At 36.7% G+C, this 12630-nt stretch overlaps 1 protein-coding gene across 2 annotated transcripts; it reads left to right on the top strand.

Annotated features, from left to right (window-relative positions):
• The first annotated feature begins 800 nt into the window (after positions 1-800).
• LOC122199903 (olfactory receptor 4C46-like) lies at positions 801-6950 on the top strand. Of its 2 annotated transcripts, XM_042905288.1 has the most exons (2): positions 801-812; positions 6033-6950. In XM_042905288.1, exons 1-2 carry the CDS (start codon positions 801-803, stop codon positions 6948-6950), a joined length of 930 nt encoding a protein of 309 aa, XP_042761222.1. The 2 variants fall into 2 exon arrangements, with proteins under 2 accessions (XP_042761222.1, XP_042761221.1); XM_042905287.1 differs by lacking the exon at positions 801-812 and having other exon boundaries at positions 6024-6950.
• Positions 6951-12630: the final 5680 nt, after the last annotated feature.

Raw genomic sequence — 12630 nt, 5'->3', positions numbered from 1 at the left:
CAAAAGATGGCTAGTCTATAACTAGTAAAGAACAGAATTCTTTAAAATTAATCCCATAAAAGAAATACCCTTCACAAATGGATTTACAACATTTTATCAAAATAGATTACTCCACTCTTTTATAGAGTTTCTCATAGATGAGTAAAAATCAAACTTTCATCCATTCATTGTGAAAGACTAGGTTTCAAGGAAATACAATTGTTCACTGGTGCTTTTCCTCCTGAAATTAAGACTGTAAAAGTCTTAACAAAATATTAAATTACTTTAACTGTGTATAAAAATTAACATTCCATTACCAAGTTTTATCCATTCTATAATACGTTTATTATTAGAAATTTGATAAATATATCCACAAAATTGGAAATTAAAAGTGAAAAACCAAATAGTCATTTCAACAGATGCAGAAAAAGTACATAATAAACTTATATGTTTATCATATAAATGTTTACCAGTATTAAATTCAAAAGTATATTAATGATATAAAGGAATTTTCTTGACGCTAAAAATAATGGTTCTTAAAAGCTCTACTGAAAACATTGTCCTAAAGGGATTAAGTTAGATATATTCTGCCTACATCAAGTATGAGACAAAATGATGGGGCGCCTGGGTGGCTCAGCCAGTTAAGCATCGGATTCTTGGTTTCTGCTCAGGTCATGATCTCACAGTTCGTGAGTTCTAGCCCCACACTGGGCTCTATGTTGGCAGCGCGGGGCCTGCTTGGGATCCTCCCTCTCCCTCTCTGTCTGCCTCTCCCCTTCTTGTGCTGTCTCACAATAAACAAATAAGTGTAGAAAAAAAGAATGAGACAAAATGTTCATTTCTACCGCGATTTCTATTCAACACTATTATGCAGCACAGTAAGACAGAAATCTGATATGCAGGTAATGGGAAGGAGGAAATAAAGTTGATATTATTTGCAGATGACATGATCATTCACATGCAAAATCCAAAAATTTTATAGATATGATTAGAAATAGCAGAGATGCATAGTGCCAACCATAAGATTAATATACAATATTCAAATACATGTCTATTTGCCATCAATAAACAATAAGACATGTAATTAAAATAGACATGATTTACACTTGTCTTAGATAATGAAATATCAAGCAACTAAGATTTTCTTTAATTTGTTGTGTAGTATTCTGTTGTTTGGCTATGTCACAATTTGCTCATTCTTCTACTAGTAAATTTTGAGATTATTTACAATTTTGAGCTATTACAAATAGCCCAAGTTAGAGTCTTTGTATGCACATAAGTTTTTGTTGTTCTTGCATAAATACCAGCGGAATGTCTGGGCCACATGATAGGTGTCTGTTTAGCTATTTAAATCACTGCCTAGGATTTCCCAAAGTTTAGGAACTATTAAACCTATTTAAAAGCTACCACAACCAGTGGAATGATTCATGAAGAAAGAAGCTGATATGCCTTGGGAAGAAAACATTGTGGAATTTTAACTTACTCAGCATTTCCCACTTCGCAGCTCTGTTGCAGCCATGGGGATGATGGCCCACCTTCCTCCTGTGGCTTTGCTGGTGCCACAACTTGACCTCGAAAACTTGGGATGGTATGTTTTGCACTTTTGGGGGCGCCCTGAAGAATTGGCTCACTAGCTTGATTTTGTTTCATCTCCCTTAGAGACTTCTAGAGGCTGGAAAGGCCTGCAGGACAGATTTTATCAAAAGCATTTGAGCAAATGTACTGGCTACAACTGCCTGAGGCAAAGTATAAGATAAGGAAAGCAGTAAATCGACTGAAAAATTTAGGAAGAATGAGGTTTGGAAAGTAGATACATGTGAGAATAAGGGCTATGAGAACCACCTATGTATATACCAGGGAATCTAGAAAACCATCCGTAGATGCTCAGGGCTGGATGGGGGCTGAGAAATGTTCAAGAAGACACTAAAATATTCACCACTCATGAAAGCAAGAAGTGAAGGCTAAGGCAGAGTTTTAAACAGCCTGGCAAAGTGCAGGCATACTTCAGGTATTGTTGACTCAAGTCCAGATCACCGCAATAAAGTGAATATCACAACAAAGTGAGTCAGTGGCTATTTTGGTTTCCCAGTGCACATAAACATAAATTCAAGAATTGTTATAAAGCTCCATGATCAATGCTGTTTGGTATTGACGAAGAGGTAAACATTGAGACCTGAAACCAAAAGAATGCCCAGAAAAAGGCATAATTATGTGACTTTTTACAAAATGTCAAGTAATAAAATGGGTAAAGTATAAGCTTTTCCACAAATTATACTGGATCAATTGTATATCCACATGAGAAAAAAAATTAATCTTAACCACAATCTCACTTCATACCATGCACAAAAATTAACTCAAAATGACACAGAGATATACATGTCAAAGTTAAATATCCATAGTTAAATCCACAGAAATTCCAGAAGAAACCATTTTGACCTAAGCAGTACACCAACATTTATTAGATACAAAATAATAAACATTAATCATAAGAAAAAAATTAGTATTCATCAAAGTTTTAAAACTGCTGCTATTCAAATAACACCATTTTTTAAATGAACAATCTATGGACTAGGAGAAAATTTTGTATATATACATAACATATGTATGACAAAGGCCTGTACTATATATAGAGAACAATTGTCACAGTGATGAGGAAACCAGAACCGTTATTTTTGAATTATGCAAAGGACTTGAACAAAATTAGACAAAACAAGGGTTACAAATGGTCAATAATATGAAAAAAACTCTCATCATTAGCCATCAGGAAAAGAAAATTAAAACCACAGCCATACATCACCACACGTCTCCTAGAATGACTCCAAGGAAAAACTAACAGTACCAAGTGACAAAGATGCGGAGCATCTAGGACTCTCCACTTGTGTTCTGCTGCCTCGCCACAATTTCAATGCTGCCTAGTATTCTGTACTGACCAGACCATAAGTCCCTAAGATAACTCATTGGGAGCCTTGTAGAGTTTTTATTCACATCCGTAGCTTCCTGATACATGTGAAAACCAGCTTTTGGAGTTTTGGCTTTAAAGTGGCTGCATGATCTTATGCCCTCATCGATCTAGCTCTCGAGCAATCCTTAGCAGGTTCCAAAAAAGTTTTATTATTGCCAAGGAGACAGAAGTTCTCTATGTGACGTGAGTCAATGGATTAATTACACCACAAGCCCCCACACTGGAATTATGGCATTTTTCCATTCACAGGACATGTAGCTTTCTTAGACACCAAGTTTCACATAGAGAAGGGAACTCTCACATATTTAGGTTCCAAGTACAAGGAATGCAATTCCCTATTCAAAATTGGATATTTGTCAAACATGTCTCTTTAACATGGCTTTAACACAAAGCCTTTCCATCTGAGAAGATAATTAATTCCTGGGAGAGACAGTAGCAGCTACAAGACAAGGTCCTTGAACCTTTATGGAAACCTCTTTAAATATCCATGCAGTGCAAGTTGAAAATGGTTTCTGTTGGTCACATTTTCCAGAGCAAGATTCATTATGGTTGGAATGACCCATTTGAATGTGTTTCCTCCATACTTCTTGCCTCTTGCCTATGGGACCAAAGCCATCTGTAGATCTTTTCTCCAAAGTGTTTCAAAAGAATCCATTCTAAGTTCAAATCCCAGGTCTTCTGTAAAAACTTTTTGAGGCTTTGGGCTAGAAGGGAAGCTTTTGACTTATAAAAACACTTCATTAAAAACTGGTAATTTGATATGGAATTATTTGAAGAGTCTCTTTCCAAGCGTGTCATATCTTTCATATTGAAAGTTACTTATCTAGAGAAGGTTACTTTGAAGATGGGATTATTTCCAAAACTCTCCAAACATCAGGAAGATCTATGTCTGTAAGGTAAGTGTTCAATATTGCTGATGTGTCTTAAAGATTGTTACTTCCCACATGTATTAAACATTGTTTCAGTCTCTTCAAACATAGTAATGGAGTATTTTATCCTCACCCCATTTCTTCAAAAGATAGTTGGTGAATATAATTAACCTAAGTTGACAGATGAAGACTTTGAACTTCATGGAATTTAAGCCAATTGTAGAACCCAGCTCTCTGTCACCAGACCACGTACAATTGCAATGAGGTATCTAGTTTAATTATCTGATTAATCATGAGAGAGAAAAAAATATACATATATTTCTCACATAGAAAAGACTGAAGTATGAATACAAATGACATATATCATCAGCCATTTAGTCCAAGCATGAGTGGAGAATTCTTCTTGGTAACAAAGGCTATGGATAATGGAGTCTGTATGCCTTCTTTAAAAGTAAAATTGGCGTTGATTTTTCCTGAATGCTTGAATAATTAAATTATTGCATAATTATCACTCAACATGTCAACCATTCCATTATCCTAGATGCATAAACGTTGAAAAATAGATGAGAGCCCTCTGTGTGTGCAACACTGTGGTAATCTGCTCAAATATATTTCCATAATCAATTCTCATAAAAACCTGTAAGATGGATATTACTAATCTTGCTTTATAGGTGAGGAAACAAAGATGTGACGTGCTAGAAATATAGTCCAGATCAAAGAAAATGCAAGTAGAAGAATCAGGATTCTAATCTGGTCTTTTTGATTTTCAAACCAAAACACTTAACCACATGGCAATCCTTTTCAACATTTTGCAGGTGTTTTGCTTTGGAAGTGGAGTATAGTAGGGAGAACTAGGTCTGAGGGAGAAGTCCAGATAAAAAGATTTTTCAGTGAATGTAATACCACATTTGATAATTGGGAATTTAAACATGTCAGTGTGTGTGTGTGTGTGTGTGTGTGTGTGTGTGTGTGTGTGTGTCTACTAATGAAACTATTTTATATACCCTTGCCTCCAAAGTAGTAATAAAGCAATTATAATTATTGTGGTCATATAAAGAGGAAATTACTAGTTCAAGGTTGTTAATTATAAGAAAATAGGGCACGGGTAAGAATTTTAAGGAAAAAATTAACAAATATAATCTGAACTAATCTTGACTCTGTCCTTAATTAGAATATTGATATTGGCAGGATCTTTAACTTTTCTATGTTTCTATTACATAATGTATAAGACAAGTATTTAAAAAATAGCAGTAATTATCTTACAAAGTTGTAGTGGGGATTATATCAACAGATGTCTACAAAATATTTAGATCCACTAAACATTTAATTTTAGTTAATACTACTGTTATTATTACCATCAACATAAGTCTCTGAGATGGTTTCCTCATCGCAAAATGTATGAGATAATACCAGCCACACAGGATGTTACCAATATTAAGTAGGATCATATGTACAGAGCACTTGTTACAATGCCACGAACATAGAAATCAGTTATTGAGGTATATAAAAATTGTTAGCAATTGTAATGTTATTGTATTTAGACAACAAGCATTATGAATTATATTTATAGCAGCTTTGGTATACTCTCTTTACATACCCACCACCAATGCCCTGTTCCTCTTATGTCAACTGTTATAAATAATCTCCTAACTGGGCTTTCTGTCTCTGGCTTCTGTCTCCTTACTGAACCTCACCCCACTTCATCCAAGGCACAGTAAGATCTATACTAAAATCATATCCCTTATTCCCCCTTCCTCATATTCCTTTTCATTTTTCCACTTGTATTTTCAATTTGTGCCAATGGTTCCCCATTTCCTAAGAATAAAGGGAAAGCTCCTTAACTTTGCATTCATAGCCTTTACATTATGTTCCATCTCCCTTTTCTTACTTAGCTGCCACTATGTGTATGATGCAGTACTTTCTGTTAGCCTTTGTCCTCTCAGGTGATTATGTGCACAAATATGGTCTTCTACTTATTTGTTTCCAAAAGTTTCTCATGTCTATATGCAACAGAATCTTCACCCCGGAGATAATGTAAGTAATCTCCAAGAACTCAGAACTTATTTTCTATCTCAACAAACCTCATGATAATTCATGACTAAGTAGAATCTAGGAATTTATTATTTACTACATGAAGAAGCTTAAATAATTCAAGGTTGCATTAATCACAAAGGATTTTTTTCAGGTAATGTAATGAAACATAATATGAAAAAATGGAGAAGAACAATGTGACAGAGTTTGTTCTACTGGGGCTCACAGAGAATCCAAAGATGCAGAAAGTCATATTTGTTGTGTTTTTGGCCATCTACATCATCTCTATGGTAGGAAACGTGCTCACTCTGGTCACTATCACTGCCAGCCCATTATTGGGGTCCCCCATGTACTTTTTCTTGGCCTATCTCTCCTTCATTGATGCCTGCTATTCCTCGGTCAATAACCCCAAATTGATCGTAGATTCACTCCGTGAAAAGAAGACCACCCTATTCAATGCATGTATGACCCAAATCTTTGGGGAACACTTCTTTGGAGGTGCTGATGTCATCCTGCTTACAGTGATGGCCTATGACCGCTATGTGGCCATCTGCAAGCCATTGCACTACATGACCATCATGAATCGACGGGTATGTGGCCTGCTAATGGGAGTGGTGTGGGTGGGAGGCTTTCTTCATGCAACCATACAGATCCTCTTTATCATCCCATTACCCTTCTGTGGCTCTAACGTCATAGACCACTTTATGTGTGATCTGAACCCTTTGCTGAAACTTGCCTGCACTGATACGCACACTCTAGGGCTCTTTGTTGCTGCCAACAGTGGTTTCATCTGTGTCTTAAACTTCCTCCTCTTGATGGTCTCCTATGTGGTCATTCTGCGCTCCCTAAGGAACCACAGCTTGGAGGCAAGGCGCAAAGCCCTCTCCACCTGTGTCTCTCACATCACAACGGTTGTCTTGTTCTTTGTGCCCTGCATATTTGAGTACATGAGACCCGCAGCTACTTTATCTATCGATAAAGCAGTGGCAGTGTTCTACACTATGATAACTCCCATGTTAAATCCTCTAATCTATACCTTGAGAAATGACCAGATGAAAAATGCCATTAGGAAATTGTGTAGTAGGAAAGCTATTTCAGGGGAGAAATAAATATGCCTGGACACCCACATTGATTTAACCAAGGCAAGCATCAAAATCACATTTTGGATGATCTCAGCAAGGAATACTTACCAAATAAAGAAAAAATAAACCACTATGAATTATAAATACTGCACTTAGTGGAGCAAAATGTGTACAAGAGAAATAAAGCATAAACATGGACTGTACTACAAACATATATATATATATATATATATATATATATATATATATATATATATTCTTTATGTATAAAATCCTATATATTTTATTAGTAATTCTCTCATTTTTATACCTCGGGGTTGACAGTAATATGTTGTGTATAAAATTATGGCAAAAAAAATACCATGGGGTGGTAAAAGCAAAGGGCCATTTAACCTCTAAGGGGTAACAAAGATACCTCATGTTTCCAATTTCCTTGCAGATTTCAGAGCCATTTTGAATTGTTCATGCCACCCACTATAGACTTCTAACCCATCAGAGAGAGCAATGACTTGAATAAATGAATATTTTATTATTTGACAGGAATTTCTATTTATTAAATAAAGTCACTCTCCTTAGGGTACTTAACTACTTGCTAAAAATAGTTTCTACACTAAGGTTTAATGTCTGGTGCACAATAGATATGGAATGAATGAATAATGGTATAAAGGAAAATGAATGAAGTCAATAAAATGTTGAACCAATAAATAGTACTGGAGATAAGGGACTTTTTCCTACTTTTATCTGATAAAGACTTTTATCTGATAAATCCTAGCTAGATCTCTTAGAGAAACCACAATTTCTTTTAACTCCTGCTTGGCCTGTGTAATGAGAAAGAATTTGAAACTCTGATTCTCAGTGAAGGGGAAAATAGCTTACCTTGATATTCTCCCTGCTCTCAGCAAGATTTCATCATCTTACGATTGTGGGCTGTTTATGTTATTATTCTCTGATAATTAGTTTACTTCTTGGTAACATCTCATTATGAAAAGGTGTTTTTAAAAATATGTGGCTCCATTTACACACAAAACAACTTCAGGATAAATATATTCCATTTGTTCCTTCCATCCCTCACTCATTAGTCAACAGTAATTTCTTGAGCCCAAAGGTACATCAGACACATTGATAATTGCTGGAACTTCAGTGGTGAATAGAGAGAACCCAGATCTTGCCTTCACAGGGCTTAGGATCCACTGAGAGACACCCAGAGGGGCGCAGAAAATGACAACACCATGTTATAAATGGTAAGAGAGGGGCAGCACAGGGTGCTATGAAAGCATGTTTGGGGGACACACGACAAAGACTTGGGGGTTCGAGGAGACTTCCTAGATGAAAACACAACTAAAATGGGATACAAAGCATGAAAGGAAATCATCAGCGTGAAGAGGCATGTGTTGGGATGAGAGTATTCTAGGAGAGGGTCCATAACAAAGGCCACTGGGTGGAAAAGAATAAGCAGAAAACCTTATCATTTCAATATGGTTGTGGCTATTAATTCATCTATTTATTCAATAATGAATTACTGAGCCCCTCCTGTGTGTCAGGTTATAAGCTGGACACTGCGCTTGTAAAAGTCTAATTAGTAAGATGTGAAACTGGCAAATTAGCGACAGAGAAGATCAAGAAGAATCTTGTGTGTTAAAGTTGAACGCCTGCACACGGGGAAGACATTGCGATGTTCTTCCACATCTTTTCATGGCCTGATAGCTCATTTCTTTTCGCACTGAATAATACTCCATTGCCTGATATCACACAGTTTATCTCTTCTAACCTACTGAAGGACATCTTGGCTGCCTCCAATTATTTTGACAGCTATGAATAAAGCTTTATGAATAAAGATCTGTGTGCAAGTTTTTTATGTGGACATAAGTTTTCAACTCCTTTGGGTAAATACCAAGGAGTGAGGTTGCTGGACTGTGCAGTAAGAATATGATGGTTTGGGAAGAAACTGACAAACTGTCTTCCCAAATGGCTGCACCAGTTTGCCTTCGCACCAGCCATGAATGAGAGTTCCCATTGTTCCACATCCCCATCAGCTGCATTGGTGGCAGTGTCCCACATTTTGGCCAATCTAATAGGTGTATTGTGGGAAAACATACGTGAGTCACCCACTTATCCAAAACGTGCAGATGAATTAATAAAAGAAAGCTCAGGAAGTTGAAACTAATTGGGCGAAGCCTCACAATTAAAATATGACAGGGTCAGAATCTATGTCATGTTTGACTTGACATAAACCCCAGCCCCATCCATCATTTTGAATTCTCAGATCAAATTAGTGTGTTTTGGTCAACTTATGTTGAATTCTACTTACAACACTGCTCTTATACAAAGTAAGAGTTTATCCCAGGGGTAATGGGATATTACCCACATTTTCCAAGGAGGGAGCAATGGGATCATATTTGTCCGTTAGAATGCTGTTTCCCTCATTCTTCAACTCTACAGACTCACATTTTACAGGTAGATCCTTTACAGTTCAGATTCAAATATGAATGTCAGATTTCTGGGTGGGATGGAGTGACTGACAGCAGACACGCATTCCCACATGAAAAGGTGGAAAAGATGGAAACAGAGAATCATCTCCAAAGAGACTGGAGAGCTACCGAGGGAAGGAGAACTAGAAGGAATGAGATGAATAATGGGGGGGGGAGGTGGTAAACACAGAGTTGAGGTGAACAGCGACAACTACATTTACCCTGAGAATTTTCGTTTCTGGGTATAGGATGGAACTGAGGATCCAAGTGTGTGTTTTTTTTTTATTTTTTAAGTTTATTTATTTTTGAGAGAGAGAGAAAGAGAGAGACAGAGCACTAACATTGGAGGAGAAAAGAGAAAGGAGACAGTGAGTCCAAGCAGGTTCTGTGCTGTCAGCACAGAGCCCAACCTGGGGTTCCAATTCACCTATAGCAAGATCATGAGCTGAGCTGAAGTCAAGAGTCAGATGCTTAACTGACTGAACCACCCAAGCACCCCAAGGTTCTAAGTTTTTATACACATTTACAGCTACTGCTGAGACATATAGGAATCAGCAGAGCTTTGGTCAGAGACTAGAGAACCTCAAAGATACACCAGTTTTTCCCTCGATTCGTATGTGAAATATTGAAACCATATAACACAACCAGGAGAGAAATGACTTCCTTAAAAAAACGACGTAGGGTGTAATTTTGTTACCTTCTTCATTTACCATAATGGTTTAGAGGTTTATCACGTTGTATTATGGTAATTCCTCTTCATTACCGAATAGTATTCACTGCATGGCTCCGCCATATTTTGTAGACTTATTCACCAGTTGGTGGTCATTTGAATTGTGTACAGTCAATGGCTACGATGAATGATGCCGCTGTGAACATTCATGTACAAGTCTTAGTGTGGAGATATATTATCGTTTCTCTTGGACTGATACTTATGAGTTGAATTGCTGGGTTTTATGTTAACTGCATATTAGCATTTTAAAAGTGGTGGCGCTATATTACATTTTTCATGAGCAATGCCTGAGAGCTCCCGGTTTCTCCACAACCTCACCAACACTTGGCATTGTCTGTCTTTTTAAATTTAGCATAGAATTGTTCAAAATATTCTCTTATGGCTCATAATTTCTATAGGTCTACACAAAGAGTATCCCACTCATTTTTGATACAATTCTTATTTCCATTCTTTTGTCTGTTTCCTTGTTTGCCTTATTGCTTGGCTAGGACCTTCAGTATAATATTGAATAATGTCAATTTAAATTGTTGATACTAAGGGGCATTTGGGTGGCTCAGTAGTTAAGTGTCTGGCTTTGGCGCAGGTCTGGATCTCAGGGTTCGTGAGTTTGAGCCCCACATTAGGCTTTGCACTGATGGTGCAGAGCCTGCTTGGGATTCTCTCTCTCTCTCTCTCTCTCTCTTCCCCTCCCCCCACTCTCTCTCTCTCGGAAAATAAATAAACTTAAAAATTTTGTTAAGTTTAAACTGGTGATACCAAGTGTCACTTCTTCCTGATTTCAAAGGAATAACTTTTAGTATTTCGCAGTTCAATATGTTGTTTGTTCTACAAGATTTTAGGTGAGGGACCTTGGTGGCTCAGTTGGTTAAGCATCCAACTTTGGCTCAGGTAATGATCTCGTGGTCTGTAGGTTCAAGGCCCACACGGGGCTCTGAGTTGACAGTTCAGAGCCTGCTTTGGATCCTGTCTCCCTCTTTCTGTCACTCCCCAGCTTGCTCTCTCTTTCTCTCTCTCCCAAAATAAATAAACATTAAAACAATTGTAGATAATTATTTTAAATATTTATAGGGAACACTTTGGGGATTAAGATACAATTAGGTTTATTTTCAAGTTTTTATTTCAATCCCAGTTACATGCAGTGTAGTATTAGTTGCCGGTGTAGAGTTTAGTGATCCAACACTTACATACAACACCCAGTACTTTGGCTAAGATCAAGTGTAGTTACAGTTAAGTGGAAACAAATCATCTATGGATGCTGTAATGTATGGTGTTGTGCTAGAAATTTACCTCTAAGCATTGGTATACTTTCTTTGATAAATCCTATTTTTATAGTTTTATTTTTAGTTATTCTCTAATTTCTCTTATGATTTATTTTCACTTTTTATTTTAAACAGTTTTTAAATTACCATTTGTTTGAGATTGAAAGTTGCCTTTATTTTTTGTTTCCTACTTTAACTGAATTATCATCAGATAAGTTGCTCTGGTGGGGCAGAGAATTTGACACTTGTGGAGAATAAATCTGTGGCATCAAATTAGATGAGTTCTTTTAAATAACTTATATTTAGTCACAAGCTGATGAGTGTAGCATTTTTATATACATCCAGAGTTGGCTGCTTATTGGTTTGGATCAAATCCTCTACATCTTTCCGTATGCCCACACATTCAGATTTGTAAATGCTTCAATGTTGCAAATTCTATCAATGTTTAAGAATTTGAAGAATTGAGAATGGCTCTTATCTGAAAGTCTGTTTGGTTTTCTATATGCACGTATATATTTGTATAATATGATATATATCATATATATAATTTCTTCAAATACCAACAGCATTTTGACTGTAATAACATTTTCATGCCTTTATTTTCAATCTTTAATGGCCTAGGGGTTAGGTGCATCTTTTGTAAAAAGTACATATCAGTAGATGATAGAGAGTCACCAAAACATGTTTCAAAATGTTCAAAGCAGCTCAACTCATACTATCCGTAAATTAGAAATGACCTCAATGTCTAGCAACAAGAGAATGGATCAGCTGTCACATGTCCATGCAGTGAGCGACTATAAAGGAATGAAAACGACCAGAATATAGATAAAGCATGAAGACTGAATCTCACAGACTTGATAATGAGAAAAGAGACCCTTAGGAACACAGTATGACTGCTCTTTCTCTACAGAATCAAAAACTAGGTAATTTTAATCGACTTTATAGGTGAAGATAGTGATTACTTTCAGAAGGTGAGGATTTCACAGAAGCACAAAGAAGACTTGTGGTGTGGTCTACTGGTAACTTGTGACTGAATCTGATTGCTGATTACATGATACTGCTCATTTGAATGATCTACCTACTCTAAACATGAAAATTATTTTTCTTCTAGTAATGACATTGGTTTTGCTTTGTTTTGTTGGGAGAGGGAGAAGGAGAGAATCTTAAGCAGTCTCCAGACCCAGCACAGAGCCCAATGCAGGGCTCAATCTCAGGACCATGAGATCATGACTGAGCTTATGGCCCGTGCC

This window comes from Panthera leo, chromosome D1 (genome assembly GCF_018350215.1).
Source record: "Panthera leo isolate Ple1 chromosome D1, P.leo_Ple1_pat1.1, whole genome shotgun sequence".
NCBI classification, from domain to species: Eukaryota; Metazoa; Chordata; class Mammalia; order Carnivora; family Felidae; genus Panthera; species Panthera leo.
This window is presented reverse-complemented; position numbering and strand designations above follow the sequence as displayed.